General features: G+C 40.8%; 1 protein-coding gene and 1 long non-coding RNA gene across 4 annotated transcripts in view; one reads left to right on the forward strand and one right to left on the reverse strand.

The window, feature by feature from the left end:
- The window catches only part of PCSK5 (proprotein convertase subtilisin/kexin type 5), a 441,103-nt gene that overhangs the window by 245,561 nt on the left and 178,881 nt on the right, over positions 1 to 16,661 (forward strand). For all 3 annotated transcript variants that reach the window (XM_077148451.1, XM_077148453.1, XM_077148452.1), the window contains exons 12-13: positions 437 to 625; positions 10,639 to 10,775. In XM_077148451.1, coding sequence (XP_077004566.1) covers positions 437 to 625; positions 10,639 to 10,775 — 326 coding nt within the window. The remainder of the gene's footprint in view (positions 1 to 436; positions 626 to 10,638; positions 10,776 to 16,661) is intronic.
- The window catches only part of LOC143673656 (uncharacterized), a 138,269-nt gene that overhangs the window by 22,090 nt on the left and 99,518 nt on the right, over positions 1 to 16,661 (reverse strand). The gene's annotated exons all lie outside the window — the stretch shown is intronic.

Consider the following 16,661-nt stretch of genomic DNA (forward strand, 5'->3'; position numbering starts at 1 on the left):
CATGTAATGCTAATTGCCGAGCCTCCATAACCCTGTATTAGTGGTTCTTGATGTGTGCTTCCCGGATTGACAGCATACTACCTGGATTTCTGTTAGAAATGCACATTCTTGGGCTCCTTCCCCAGATCTACTCAATTAAAAACTCTGCAACTGAGGCCCAGCAATCTGTCTTTTAACAAACCCTCCAGGAGATAGCAGTGCACACTCAGAATTGATATCCACTACCTGTACCGATAAAAGATTTTAGTGCCACTTTCCCCCTCTCTTTCATTTTCCCCGCAGCCCAGCCCAGCCATTTGGGGGCTAACACTGCTGTCGTTTAGCATGCAGGGACTGGCTGCTTGCATTACGCTGTAAAAGCATCCCGGGGATACGTGTTCACTCGGCTGAGCTCTGCCCTGTCATCGTTTGCTCAGACTCCCTCTCTCTGTTGCAGGACGATTCGCCCCAACAGCGCCGTGCGCTCCATCTACAAAGCTTCGGGCTGCTCCAAAAACCCCAACCACCACGTGAACTACCTGGAGCACGTCGTTGTGCGCATAACCATCACCCACCCCAGGAGGGGAGACCTGGCCATCTACCTGACCTCACCCTCGGGAACCAGGTCCCAGCTTTTGGCCAACAGGTAGAGTGATGGCCTCTGCAAAGCAGTGTAGGGGTCACACCAACCTTCAGCCGTCCTTAGGAGGAAGAAGCATCAGCTGCACTTGACTCCTATCCTAGGAAGCAACTGAGGGGGAGCAGTTGGCTATCATGATGAGCTAGTTATAGATATCACTGCTTATAAGTAGAGAGAATTAGGCTACCTACTGTCTGTAGGCATGAAAAGGACAGCATTTGAGAGTTGGGTAATGAAAAACGCTGCAGAAAAATTGAGAGCCACTTGTTCTTCCCCCTAAAAACAAATGCAGATTCCTAACTCCTAAGACCTCCTCCCTCCTTATACCCCCATTAAAAGTGAATTGTTTTGCCCTAAACACTCATTTTCCAAAGTTAAAGGAGGTTCGCTTTGTTTTAAAGCAGGATTTGGCAATTTTTTTTTCTGATAGAGCCAGAGAGTAAGCATTTGGAGCTTTGCTGACCATGTGGTTCCTTTTGCACTACTCCACTCTGCTGCGGCCATAGACCATAAAAATGAATGGGCAAGATTTTGTGCTAATAAAACTTAATTTCCAAAAATAGGCAGTAGGCCCGATTGGCCTGGGCAAACTACAGAGGGCTGTGGTTTGCCAACCCCTTTTCTAAAGGTTGGCTGATTAGTCTGTTGTCCTAGAGGGCACCCAGTTTCTCTTCTCGGCTTCCCTCCTCCTCCCTGTTCCCTCTAAACACTTGCCCAGCAGGTAAGTAATTTCATTTTGTGCAAGCCAGATCCTGCTGAAAAGATACGGCCAGAATGTTGTAGCACACATTTTCTTTTTGCTCTATTGGCTTTGCGCGTGGTTGGGAACATAGAAGGGAAATGTCAGCAAGTGAGGCCAGAGGGAGACATCAAATATAGACTTCATTCATTCACATTATGGTTCTAAAATACAGAGCCACAGTCAAGAGCCTAAAAGGTTGACTTTTTTCTCCAAGAGGAACAAATAACTGGAGCAAAAACCTTGTCATTTGTAGCATAAACTTAGTTCAAATGAAAAGCCAGCCTTTTATGTAATAAGTATACATGTCCACCTGTCCGCATGCTTGCCGGGTGGCCTGGCAGTGGTGTTCTTTGCCAGAGAAGCTGCGAGGGCCAAGCCTGTACTACAGAGAGTGAGGCTGAACAGATGCCAGCTGCTTTTCAGAATTCCCAAACTTCACCTTCTCTAGGACAGTGAGAAGAGCAAGCAATAGCATTTCTAGGAAGACAGCGACCAGCAGGGCACAATCTAAAATGTTGTGCTTAGAAGACTTGCTGTGTTCTTCCTGAAAACCTAACATCTTCCATTAGGTCATGGGGAAACCTGGGCTTAATGCTTTAAACATGAAACCCAGCTGTGCCAGAATAAATGTAAATGTATGCAGGTGCAAAGAACGTGAGGATGCTTTGGCATCAGATAACTGGGCCCTTCCCCCTGCCCTCTTCCCTCCAAAGACAAAGAGGCCCCAGCTGCTGCCTGCTGGGTAATTGCTGCTACCTGCCTAGTGCTTCTTTCCAAGCAAGCAGGACCTTCAGATGTACAATTATGTGATTAATGAAGGTCACGCCAGCTGCTGTTACTGAGTTCAGGAAAAGCCTTTTATTTCCTTTTTCTCCTTTCTTTTCTTTACCATCATTCATTCATCTAGCTTTCACTTGAAAGAGTACCCCAGTGAAGCACTATGAAGTTCAAAGGTTTGCTTTACATGTGTGCAGCTCTTATCCTCAGCTTGCTCCTGTAGCAAGAAAACAATTCCTCTGGCTGTTATTGCTTGCTTGGAAAACTCCCCCTCTTCAGCCTTTCTGGGCTCTTCCTGTGTATTTTGGTATTTACTGTTGGCTTTCCCCAAAATGACTTCACTGAGGAAACTCATGCAGCAAAGGAGCTGTGGATTCCACCACAGGCATTTGGGGGATTACAGTGTCACTGGCTCAGTCTTGTGTGCATTCTTCAAATGGCAGACATCTGCCTTGCTCTCTGCAAAGTGCACGGTGCAAGAGTGTGGGATGGTTTTATATGAGAGGGAAAACAAACAGCACAGATTTGAGACATTCAGTGACGGGTGTTCGTAAATTTTACCTCCCTGGCCCCCATCGAGGCCACCTGGGAATAAGTTTTGCACCCAGACTATGTCTTCTTGGCCTCAAGCATTTTCTTAAAGTGCTGCTCTTTTGTATTTCTTCCAGCTAAGTGCTGAAAATAAGTAGTCCGTCAAAAGAGGCAGAGATATTGGAATGGAGAAAGGGAGCTGGAGGCACTGAGAGATGTGAAGGATGTTATGAATTCCTTTGTCTGTGGCTCTCCCAGAAGCTTTGTCCTGGGTGGCTGACCCTTTAAACATACAACAGCCACACCCTGTCCCAAACTTTTAACCCCATGTGGCCACATTCCAGGGTCGGCCTCCCCGTTCATATCCTTGAGAGTAGGAGCATCCTCCTACTAAGGCAGCTAAGGAGAGACTGGGTTTCTTTTGGCTTTTTTTCCTTCTGGCATATCCTGAAGCTTTATTTTTATTAGAGGAAATCTCTACTCAAAACTTCTCAGTCTCTGACCTAGTGGCAAGGAGCCTTCGTGTGTTCTCACCTTGGCCATGTTTCAAAGCACATTCCCAGGCTTGAGAACTAAGTGCAAGAAGCATAGAAAAGAGGCAGAGTAGAGAAGGGGTGGAGGTGAGCCCTACTTTGTTCCTGATGCACTTCATGTTGGTCTGCAAGGCAATATTTTCCTCAAGAAAAGGTGGATAGGTCAAGTTTTAGAAGGAGTTTGCGTTCCAGAAACTATTCATAACAACAATAAATAGTTCCTACTTATTGGACACGCATCTTTCTTTCAAAGAACAATGTAAAGCAAAGAACCATGTACAGTTAAAAGATAGAAATTCTGAAATTATTTAAAACCGAAAGAGTCCCTAATAGGGATTATTCTGATGAAAATGCAAAGTTGTCATGGCTAAGACTCATCCCCATTTCTTCTCTGCCCGGCATGAGATGCGACTGTATTCCCCAGACTTGGAATTTCTAATCCTGCATGCTTAATGGTCTGGCAGCCAATGTGGAAAACTCCCCAAGGCTTTTGAAGCAACCACTTCTCCCCTCAAATAAGGTTTCCTCACAGCAGACTGTGCACTGGCTGCTGTGAGAAGTCAAGGAGCAGAGAGCCAACTCAGACCCAGAATCATGAGGTTTGCGTGGCTTCATCTCCCCTCTACGCTGTAAAACAGATAATGAGGATAAAACAGGAAAGAGAGCTGAGATGACAGCGACCACCCATCCTTTATTATCTGAGACTGTTCTCATTTTCACTATCATCGGAATGTATGTCCTAGTTTGGGGATCGTGAAAATATGGCCACGATACTAGCATAAAGCACTGCATTACCACCCTGACTTCAAAACCAGTGGCCAGGACAGAGTTTTATTGCATTACTTCACAGTCAGGGCACCTAACCCAATGTAGAAACTCCATTACTATCTGCCATTGACTTGGAATAATTGCAATTTCCTAAATACAATGTGAATTTCACAGAAGAAAGAAAGCCCACATTTTGTCTGTGTGCTCAGATTACAATCCTCTTTATGTTTATCTAGCAAGCCTGCTTTTCTTTTTTTGCTTTGTTTTTTGACTTGGGCAGGCACCGGATATCAAACTTGGGTCCTCTGGCATCTCAGGCAAGCATTCTTGCCTGCTGAGCCACCATGGCCCAAGCTTGCTTTTCTTACTGAATGCTATTGACTTAATTTTTTGCATCAACTTCTCTTAATAATGTAAAAACCATGCCTTATTTTGAAATGTAAGGGTTGGTCTTTGATGATAAACTTACTGCACAAAAAAGTGGAATACATTTTTAAGAAAATTGACCTGGAAAGTAATGTGGAAAGCAAACAACTTTTTTTTAAAAAACTGGGTCATGGCCCTATAAATAAAGAGTGTGTGGCTGGCTTTCTGGAAGTTCTTACTGTCCTACACATTTCAGCGAGCAGTGTCATCAGATAATTCCTTGGGAGTCTGTTTTCAGCAATATTGTAGGGACCGACCAAACACTGTCATTAAGTCTGTGTGGGGTGTCTGGAACCCCTCCGTGGCTCCCTGTCCCAGCTGACGGACAGGCAGTTGCCCAGACTCCTGCAGAGAACAGCTGTGAGAGGGAGAACAGTTCACCCAAGCGTCTGCAGGTGCTGAGGCCTGGAAGGCACCCAGCATTCAGAAGGCTAGACCAACTTGAGCTCCATGCCCCAGTAACCCAGCAGACCCACCCCTCTGGTAAATCAGGTTGGTAATTTGTATGGTGGGAGCCGTGGGTCAACAGAGCCTTGCTGGAAGGGACAAATGGTTACTCCCTCCTCTTTGCTTTATTCGTGCCCTGCCTCCACCTTCCAGCCCTCTTCTTGGCTTGTACACCCTGCCTAACACAAAGCCAAACTGGGTATTCAGCACAATTGCTTTACTTCCATGCAGGAAATGGAGGTTGGGCATTATGGAGAGGAAGCTAGGTGGGCTTGGGTCCTTTTTAAATATTTTGAGACAGAAGCAACTGTAGCATAAGCCTTTGTGCTTTCAAAGGTTCAAATTCTGCCAGTGTAACAGTTTTTCAAAGAAAAGCTTCAAAATCAGATTTTGTCTTCAAGGGCATTTGTTAGAATTATGGAAAGTGCCCTCCCCACCCCCAAGTCTCCCCACTTCCCAGCTCACTGAATTTTAGATTTAGTTTAGATGTACTGGCTCTCTGTTCTGAATTTTGGCCTCTGAATGAAGCTGAAACTTTTCCTCCCTTTTTAAATTTAATTATAGATGAATATTTCTGTTTCTAATTACAATCTTAAGTAGAGAGAAGGTGCCCTTTCTAGTCTGAAATGCTAAAACAAAGAAAGAAACCTATAAAGTGTTATAATTAATATGCTTAAAATACAATATTTATACCTTAATAATTTTGTCAGTGCCCTCTTCAGCTGTTCTTTGACAGACTATTGACTATGTGTTATTTAAATGCACTTGGGGCTTGTAGTAAAAAAAAAAGACTTTCACAGTGAAAGTTTTACATTATGATGAAGCCTCACCGTGAAAATCCTCTTTTTTCATCCAAAAGAAGGCACAGCCTTTGGCGTGAGAGCTGGATTTGTCTTGATTTCACTGGTGTCTATGTTTGACTGTAGAGAAATGAATTTCCTCATCTGTGATATAGCTATAATAGTATCTGCCTCCCAGCATTGTTACAAATATTAAGAAGAAAATATAGAAAGTATTTAAGTAGCACAGCTTTCAGCTAATAAATGGTGACCCTTTCTTAGCACAGTGATTCCCAAAGCAGCTGGGGAATGATTCTGTGAAACACAAATGGCTGGACCCTACCCCCAGAGATTCTGAGTCTCTAGGTCTGGAAAGAAGTCCATTGATTTGCATTTCTAATAAGTTCCCAAATGACACTGAAGCTGCCTGTCCACAAACCAACTTAAATGATCATCCAACTTTTTCCGGCACATTCTTGTTATTTTCCGAGTCATCGGACAACTTGTGAGCGATATGCTTCTGGAGGCTGTGCACATAATCTAGAAGGGAGTTCATAATATAAAACAGATACTTAGATAAAGACCATCAAATATAGAATGGAATAAATCCTCAAGAAGATTAAATACTTACATCATACATCCACGAGGAAGAATGTGTTCTGGGGTTGAGGAGTGAGTCAGTACTCGTTGAAAAAAATCCCAGGTATGGGTGTTCAAAGTTTTTTTTAAAAAAAAAAAACATAACTCATCATTTCAGGTGTTGCAAACCACTCAAACACTAGAACTCACTCACTCTCTCTCTCAAACTTACTTAAAGACACTTAAAATTTCGAAAGAGAAAACCAAACATTGTGTCTGAATACCCCATTTCAGAAGCAAATTATATAAGCCTTACAAAAACCAAAACATCTAAAACATTAAAAATTCTATTATAATTGAGCCGAATACCTGTTCCAAGTGTTCTAGAAACTCTACTCTAAATTGTGGTGAGGCGCCAGAAACAAAAAGAAAACTTCCAAAAATATTGGCTAGTTCTATGTTGAACATAAATACTGTTTGAGTATAGTAGTGGATGATTCTGAAATTAAGTTCCATTCGCAATTTTAGAAATAATTGCATGATAACACGTAGCTTTCATTATTTATAAAGTGTCTTGTTACTTAGTTGCCATAACATCATAGAATGTTGTAGCTTTGACGCATTGGCTAGATGCTTTAAATGAAAAAAAGAAAAGCTTACAGTAATTATGAGTTATTTCCTGAGTTAATTCCTGAAAAGGATGTACTATGCTTAGTGGCAGTCTTTTCTACCAGGCTTCATCCAAAGTAATTTATTTGAAAATTGCTCACAGGGCTCGGGCTATAGGGCATCATTTTAATAACTGGATAATATGTGTCACTGCATGCATACATCATTTCATTGAGTACATGATTACAAAGTCAGCTTTGACAGAGAAGGGTTTCACTAGAAGATGTGGAAACAGGCATGGAGTCATGCTACCCCCCTTTCATCACCCTGACTGCTTTACTGACATTTTACCCACAATAGTGATGATGTCATCTCTGTTTTCTGCTGTGTTGGCACATCACAGACACTCAGACTGAGCATTAGACTGCTCAGTTGATAAACAGACACCACAAATTAGAATCTCCCTAGCAGGTGTCCAGTGATTTCATATTTGATTGTCTTGAACAAGCATGTTCTTTGCAATGCAAATCTGATCTCCTGGCTATGTTACTCTTCATTATATGCAGGTGATACAGCTTTTTCTTAATTTTACAATGCTAAAAAAAAAATAGGGAATTATTTAAGTATTGCATCAGAATTAAAGTGTAGAATCTCCGCTTAAACTTTCTGTACTTAAAAGGACTGATGAGGTCAGAAAAGCAAATATCCAGTTAGTTGAAATGACAATCGATGTCTATTTAGTTCCCCATCACTTCTTCTAACAAATGTAACAATAGTGTTGGGTGCATTTTAATTCCTCTCTTCAACTTTTTAATGACCATTCCAGTTATGAATAAGGTGAAGAAATCAGAGTCTATGAGCAGAGAGAAAAAGCCCATTTGTACCTGAGTTTTGAAGCACTTATTTGAATTTGATTTACTGATACTTCTTGACATCCAGTTTATCTCTAATTTTCATTCCAAATGTAATTTCAAAGTGATCAATTACAATGGAATGGTTTTCAAAGATGGACAGGAAAGGGTGGAAGGGGAGAAATAGGGTCTGCTAATGCAGCAGGCAAATAATTGACCCATGAGTAATTAAAAATTGGCTGAAGTTATGGAAACAAGGCTGTCCCTCATGTGATGGCAGCCTCATCTCCTTTGTAGTTTTTGGATAAGAAGCAATAAGCCAAATGTCCTGTCGACTGTTTAGGAGCTGCTTTAAAGTTAGCACTCTTGGAGAGGTATTATGCGACAAGTTATGGCTTCATTCATTAGCCTCAAATGGCACAATGGGCTGAGTGAATTAGAGCCTAGGTTAGAGCTGTGAACTGTCAGCTGTTCTAAGACAGTCTTCCACCTCCATACGTTTAAATGTCAATATATTTTAACCAGTTCTCCCTGGCAGGAAGGGCAGTTTGAAAAATCGCCTCTTCCTCCATCTTTATTTTGCCTCTTCTCCCAACCAGCACACAATGAAACTCACTGGTCTGGGTTCTAAATGAAGGGCTCTAAATATGTAAATGCATGTATCAATTTTTTCATGGTCAAGTCCACTTTCAAATCATAAACTTGTGAAACCAGCTCTGTTATGCTTGTGACCGTTCCTAAAGTCACACCCGTCTGAAACACCACACCCCTCTGTTCAAAGGTGCCTTGATTATGTAGTATGCAGATGTTCTAAGAAAAGAAACTGAAATCTTGTCCATGTAAGTTTTGAAAATCAGTGCCTACCATTAACCTCATTATGGTGATTAACAAAACACATTAGCATATTCCAAAGATGTGTGATGTCCTCCAAAAAAGAGATCCACTGAACTTTGTTTAACTCCAACTTTCCTGAACTTTATAGCCATTGGACACTTTGGAAACAATGCTCAATAATTGGATTTTTCTTTCTTTCAAGGGTCCCAAGAACAGGTGACTTTCCTGTGTATTGCTTTTCTCTAGGGAATATTGCTTGAGTGTTAGTCATTTACTTTTTAAGCTCCTCTACAATTGTGCCACCCAAAACCTGTGGTTTTAGAATCCAGCTGGGATTTTAGAGGGCGCCACAAACTCATCATTAATAAGATACTTTTTAAATGAGAATTCTAATGTGTTAATTTATAAGGAGACGTATAACAATATTAAACTAGTTATTTTGGTTTGTAAAAAACATGTTTTTTTCCAATGGAAAACCCTACATAGGTCAAATTCTAACAGCTAGTTTGTTGGTGAGCATGCAGTCAAAGCAAGGAGAGTTGTTTGCATGTTCTAAATAGCCATCAACATACAAATACTATAACCTTTGCATTCATTTGCACTAGAAGACAGAGTAGTCCCAGTAACTGGAAATCATTGCTCCCAAGATAGTGCCAGAGAAATATTTGCTTCTTTGCCTGGCTCTCTGACTCTAAATTTTCCTTTCTTATTTTATTTTTCATTAAGTCACAATAATAGGTGCACATAATTTTAAAAAGAAAGTGCTGGAAAGCTGTTTTTTGTGCCATCTTTCACTTTCTACCCTCTATGTCTCTTCCCCAGAAAAAAATGTCTTGGAAGTCTTTTGGATATTTCTTCCTGTAGTTAAATCTACATTATATCCCTTTATAAATGATATGCCTATTTGGCTGCTGTGCTAATTTTATACATAATCTATTAACATCTCTATCTTGATGAAGAGCCTGTTTCTTTATTTTCCTTCTGATTTTGTATCCATCAGGGTTCCATCACAGGAAACAAATTATTCTAACTTCTTCAACCAATAGAGATATTATAGAGAGCTAAGAGTTTAGAATATCATTGAAGCTTTTTTTAGCTTCTGCTGCTGCCGTGGCTCCCGTGAAAAGTTTGTGGTAAGGGAGGGCAAAAAAAAAAAGAAGAGGTTCACACCCTCGACTGCACCACCCTGGGAAGATGGGAAATCATGGATGCTGCATTTCTTCAAGAAAGAATCAAAGTGAATGGAAAAGCTGGTAATCTCAGTGGGGATCATAACCATTAAGCAGCAAGACTGTAACCTCGGAAGTGCCTTTTCCCAAAAGGTAGTTGAAATATCTCAATATTAAGAAGAATAATCTGTGATTGGTTGTGCATAGTTGCTAACAGCAAAGAAAGCTATGATTACGCTGCTTCCATCAAGCAAGACGAAGAGGAGAAGATGAGGACTAAAACTCGCTTTTCCGGTGTTTTATATAAATCCTTGAATAAAACTTGGCTGTAAGAGCAGGCTCTAAGCTGGTTTCCAGCATGAATCCTACACTGGATAAGATTTGTGGACAAAGTCTTTTCACTGAGGTATAATGTACGTACAGTGCGATTCACCTTATGTGATTAGTTCATTAAGTTTGGACAAATCTATATAGTTAGATAACCACACATCATCACTGTCAATATATAGAACAGTTGTTTCACTGCAAAAAGTTCCCCCTTTCTCTTGAATAAATTTCCAGGAGAGGGATTGTTGAATCATACTATGTGTATGTTTAACTTCCTAAGAAACACTGAACTTTTCCAAAGTGGCTGCACCATTTTGCATTCCTGTCAGCACTTCCAGATGCTCCACACCTTCACCAACATTTGATGCTATCAGTCTTATGGACAGAGGCTTAGCCTAGTTTCCCTGATACCTTATTGGTTATTCTCCGAGATTTGTCATTGTATGGCCAGCACCATGCCTATTTCTCCCTGATAGAACAGCAATATAAACAGAACTATTAATTGGTGCTGTGCAGGATAAAGAAAAATTCCAATATTGTGTAGTTGAATATGCTGATGGAGGCAAATATCATTGATCATGGTCTTGACATGACCCTCACTAGATTTTAAATAACATACAAAGCAATGATTTATGGATCTCTCACAGGCTGTTTGATCATTCCATGGAAGGATTTAAAAACTGGGAGTTCATGACCATTCATTGTTGGGGAGAACGAGCCGCAGGTGACTGGATCCTGGAAGTATATGATACTCCATCTCAGCTAAGAAACTTCAAGACTCCAGGTAAGAATGCCCTTTTTATAATTTGACTTGCTTTGGAGAAGAAAATGGTAAAGTATATTTTAGCTAGAGTGTCTCATATTCACATGTCAGCATTATCTTTTTTCATGTGATTCTGTGCTTTTCCTGTGATTCATATGATTGTGAAGAAGTCATAATCTCTTCACAAGGAGACAGGCTTCCATAGTTTTATTTTTTCTGTGTCTACTCTAAATTTAATTTTTCAGTAACAAGACATTAAGCTTGACCTATGACAGCTGAACTGGTTACTACCAAAGAAAATGAATGATGGTATTTTGCTCTGCATAAGCCCAAGAGCCAGAGAAACAGAAGAACTTCTTGATATGTAAATCATGGAAACTGTGATGTCAGCAAAGATCTTTGCAGGCAGTCGCAAACTCTGTTGCCATGCTCAACTTGTTGTCCTCTATGTGCTATATGACGATTATAACATACAATAAGGGAAAATGCAGATGGGCATCAAATAGGAGATGGAACAGTGTTCTTCAGCAGCTCCTTTGCCCATGACAGTACATTGTGGAGTACTTGGCTCAATAATAAATGATCTGTTTGAAAACTAACCCAGCTTCCCACCCATCTGTGGATGTATCAGGAAGCCTTAGATAAAGGCATCTTTCTCAATGCTCGTCCAATCTGCAGAAGAACCAGGCCTGTGGGAAATTTTAGAGCTGATGTCCAAATCTTGCCCTCTCGTGATTGCAGAATAAATTAACCCAGATATTCCATAACGTAAAGGTGTTGCCCATTCATATATAGGGGTACCATGGAGGGTCAAGGTGGCATATACTGAAATGCAGAAATCAAGTATTTATCCATTGTGGTAGTTAGGTTTGGATGTCAACTTGGCCAGGTAAATGTGCCTAGTTCTGTGGCTGTGGACATGAGCCAATGGTACGTGAACCTCATCTGTTGCTCATTACATCTGCAGTTGGCTAAGAGGCGTGCCTGCTGTAATGAATGATATTTGATTTAATTGGCTGGTGCTTAAATGAGAGAGCTCAACGTAGCACAGCCCAAGCAGCTCAGCATATCTCATCTCAGCACTTGCAGCTCAGCCCAGGCCTTTGGAGATACAGAAAGAAATCACCCCAGGGAAAGTTGTTGGAACCCAGAGGCCTGGAGAGAAGGCCAGCAGAGGTCACCCGGTGCCTTCCCACATAAATAAGAACCTCAGTTGAAAGTTAGCTGCCTTTCCTCTGAAGAATGAACAAAATAAATTCCCTTTTATGAGAAGCCAATCTGTCTCTGGTGCATTGCATTCCTGCAGCTAGAACACCCATTTACCTTTAAGGAAAATTACTCTTTGTAAGAGCCTCCAGTAAGCAGCCCAAATATAATGGCTCCAAGGTTTTCTCCAGAAATCAAATGTCTGTCAGCCAGCAGCGTTCATAATGAAAACATTCAGATTAACTAGCCCAAGATTTCTGGACACTTTCACTCCTTCAGACTTAGTTAGTTCCAGGACCTTCTCTCCTTCCCACCTCTTTTCAGGCCATGGTCTTGACTCCTCCTCAATGAAGGGCAGCCCCCAGTTCCCAGTTCATCCATCAGCAGATATTACTGAAGAGTTCTTAAATGTCAAGAGATCCTGGAGAAGAAATCACTGAAGGGAGACTACATTTACATGCTAGCAAGAGGCATAGATTTACTCATTCTGAATTTACATAGCTATTACTTAATGGAATGTTTCTGTATCAATTGGAAATTCTTCTCTAGAATTTAGCAAATAAAAAAGTGATAGGGGGACTTCCTGGAAGATGGCGGCTTAGTAAGACGCGCGGATCTTAGTTTCTTCTCCAGGACACCTACTAGGGGAGTAGAAACGATACAGAAAGCGCCCAAAGCCACAACAGAGATAAAAAAGACAGCGTACCCCATCCTGGAACGGCTGGCTGGCTGAGAGAAGCAGCTCGGGTGAGATCGCCGAGGCGCGCGGGCCTTACCGGGCGGGGTGGCAAGCGGCCGGAGTTACTCCCTTCCCCCTTCCCGGGCCGGCTGGGAGAATTGGAGAGGCGGTCCCCTGAAACAAAGACGGCTGGCGCCCACACCACGCGCAGCCCCCGGACCAACTGAGAGAATTGGATCGGAAACCCCCAGGCCACGGAGAACGGTGACGGGTGGGGGGGGGCCCCTTCCAAACCCGTGACTCCCCGGGAACGTGCACTCTCTCGGGCGGGCCGCTGCCGCTGGCGCCCTCCCGCCACGCTTGTTGCCCAGGGCCGACTAGGAAATTCGGACAGGCTCTTTCCCTGGCTGCGGCGACCAGCAACCCTCCCTGCGTTCAGACCCCGGGCCGGCTCAAGCCGTTTCGGCTAGCGAACCCCCAGGACGGCGAGAGTTTTCCAAAGTTTAAGGTCCCACAGCACCTTTTACTGGTGGGACCTGCAGACAAACGGGTGCCACGAGCGCCACCTACTGGGCAGGATAAGAAAAACAGAACCCAGAGATTTCACAGAAAAATATTACAACCTTGCTGGGTCCAACACCAAGAGAAATCTGAATAAATGCCCAGACGCCAGCAGCAGAAGATAACTGTCCACGCTCAAAAGATTGAGAATATGGCCCAGTCAAAGGAACAAACCAATAGCTCAAATGAGACACAAGAGCTGAGACAACTAATGCTGAATATACGAACAGAAATGGAAAACCTCTTCAAAAATGAAATCGATAAATTGAGGGAGGACATGAAGAGGACATGGGCTGAACATAAAGAAGAAATAGAAAAACTGAAAAAACAAATCGCAGAACTTATGGAAGTGAAGGATAAAGTAGCAAACATAGAAAAAATAATGGATAGCTACAATGATAGATTTAAAGAGACAGAAGATAGAATTAGTGATTTGGAGGATGGAACATCTGAATTCCAAAAAGAAACAGAAACTATAGGGAAAAGAATGGAAAAATTTGAACAGGGTATCAGGGAACTCAAGGACAATATGAACCGCACAAATATACGTGTTGTGGGTGTCCCAGAAGGAGAAGAGAAGGGAAAAGGAGGAGAAAAACTAATGGAAGAAATTATCACTGAAAATTTCCCAACTCTTATGAAAGACCTAAAATTACAGATCCAAGAAGTGCAGCGCACCCCAAAGAGATTAGACCCAAATAGGCATTCTCCAAGACACTTACTAGTTAGAATGTCAGAGGTCAAAGAGAAAGAGAAGATCTTGAAAGCAGCAAGAGAAAAACAATCCATTACATACAAGGGAAACCCAATAAGATTTTGTGTAGATTTCTCAGCAGAAACCATGGAAGCTAGAAGACAGTGGGATGATATATATAAAATACTAAAAGAGAAAAACTGCCAACCAAGACTCCTATATCCAGCAAAATTATCCTTCAAAAATGAGGGGGAAATTAAAACATTCTCAGACAAAAAGTCACTGAAAGAATTTGTGACCAAGAGACCAGCTCTGCAAGAAATACTAAAGGGAGCACTAGAGTCAGATACAAAAAGACAGAAGAGAGAGATATGGAAAAGAGTGTAGAAAGAAGGAAAATCAGATATGATATATATAATACAAAAGGCAAAATGTTAGAGGAAAATATTATCCAAACAGTAATAACACTAAATGTCAATGGACTGAATTCCCCAATCAAAAGACATAGATTGGCAGAATGGATTAAAAAACAGGATCCTTCTATATGCTGTCTACAGGAAACACATCTTAGACCCAAAGATAAACATAGGTTGAAAGTGAAAGGTTGGGAAAAGATATTTCATGCAAATAACAACCAGAAAAGAGCAGGAGTGGCTATACTAATATCCAACAAATTAGACTTCAAATGTAAAACAGTTAAAAGAGACAAAGAAGGACACTATATACTAATAAAAGGAACAATTAAACAAGAAGACATAACAATCATAAATATTTACGCACCGAATCAGAATGCCCCAAAATACGTGAGGAATATACTGCAAACATTGAAAAGGGAAATAGACTCATATACCATAATAGTTGGAGACTTCAACTCACCACTCTCATCAAGGGACAGAACATCTAGACAGAGGATAAACAAAGAAATAGAGAATCTGAATATTACTATAAATGAACTAGACTTAATAGACATTTATAGGACATTACATCCCACAACAGCAGGATACACCTTTTTCTCAAGTGCTCATGGATCATTCTCAAAGATAGACCATATGCTGGGTCACAAAGCAAGTCTTAACAAATTTAAAAAGATTGAAATCTTACACAACACTTTCTCGGACCATAAAGGAATGATGTTGGAAATCAATAATAGGCAGAGTGCCAGAAAATTCACAAATACGTGGAGGCTCAACAACACACTCCTAAACAACGACTGGGTCAAAGAAGAAATTGCAAGGGAAATTAGCAAATACCTCGAGGCGAATGAAAATGAAAACACAACATATCAAAACTTATGGGACGCAGCAAAGGCAGTGCTAAGAGGGAAATTTATTGCTCTAAATGCCTATATCAGAAAAGAAGAAAAGGCAAAAATTCAGGAATTAACTATCCATTTGGAAGAACTGGAGAAAGAACAGCAAGCTAACCCCAAAGCAAGCAAAAGGAAAGAAATAACAAAGATTAGAGCAGAAATAAATGAAATTGAAAACATGAAAACAATAGAGAATATCAATAAGGCCAGAAGTTGGTTCTATGAGAAAATCAATAAGATTGATGGGCCCTTAGCAAGATTGACAAAAAGAAGAAGAGAGAGGATGCAAATAAATAAGATCAGAAATGGAAGAGGAGACATAACTACTGACCTCACAGAAATAAAGGAGGTAATAACAGGATACTATGAACAACTTTACGCTAATAAATACAACAATTTAGAGGAAATGGACGGGTTCCTGGAAAGACATGAACAACCAACTTTGACTCAAGAAGACATAGATGACCTCAACAAACCAATCACAAGTAAAGAAATTGAATTAGTCATTCAAAAGCTTCCTAAAAAGAAAAGTCCAGGACCAGATGGCTTCACATGTGAATTCTACCAAATGTTCCAGAAAGAATTAGTACCAATTCTCTTCAAACTCTTCAAAAAAATCGAAGTGGAGGGAAAACTACCTAATTCATTCTATGAAGCCAACATCACCCTCATACCAAAACCAGGCAAAGATATTACAAAAAAAGAAAACTACAGACCAATCTCTCTAATGAATACAGATGCAAAAATCCTCAATAAAATTCTAGCAAATCGTATCCAACAGCACATTAAAAGAATTATACATCATGACCAAGTAGGATTCATCCCAGGTATGCAAGGATGGTTCAACATAAGAAAATCAATTAATGTAATACACCATATCAACAAATCAAAGCAGAAAAATCACATGATCATCTCAATTGATGCAGAGAAGGCGTTTGACAAGATTCAACATCCTTTCCTGTTGAAAACACTTCAAAAGATAGGAATACAAGGGAACTTCCTTAAAATGATAGAGGGAATATATGAAAAACCCACAGCTAATATCATCCTCAATGGGGAAAAATTGAAAACTTTCCCCCTAAGATCAGGAACAAGACAAGGATGTCCACTATCACCACTATTATTCAACATTGTGTTGGAGGTTCTAGCCAGAGCAATTAGACAAGAAAAAGAAATACAAGGCATCAAAATTGGAAAGGAAGAAGTAAAACTATCACTGTTTGCAGACGATATGATACTATACGTCGAAAACCCGGAAAAATCCACAACAAAACTACTAGAGCTAATAAATGAGTACAGCAAAGTAGCAGGTTACAAGATCAACATTCTGTAGCATTTCTATACACTAGTAATGAACAAGCTGAGGGGGAAATCAAGAAACGAATCCCATTTACAATTGCAACTAAAAGAATAAAATACCTAGGAATAAATTTAACTAAAGAGACAAAAAACCTATAT

Source organism: Tamandua tetradactyla, chromosome 2 (genome assembly GCF_023851605.1).
Source record: "Tamandua tetradactyla isolate mTamTet1 chromosome 2, mTamTet1.pri, whole genome shotgun sequence".
NCBI lineage: Eukaryota > Metazoa > Chordata > Mammalia > Pilosa > Myrmecophagidae > Tamandua > Tamandua tetradactyla.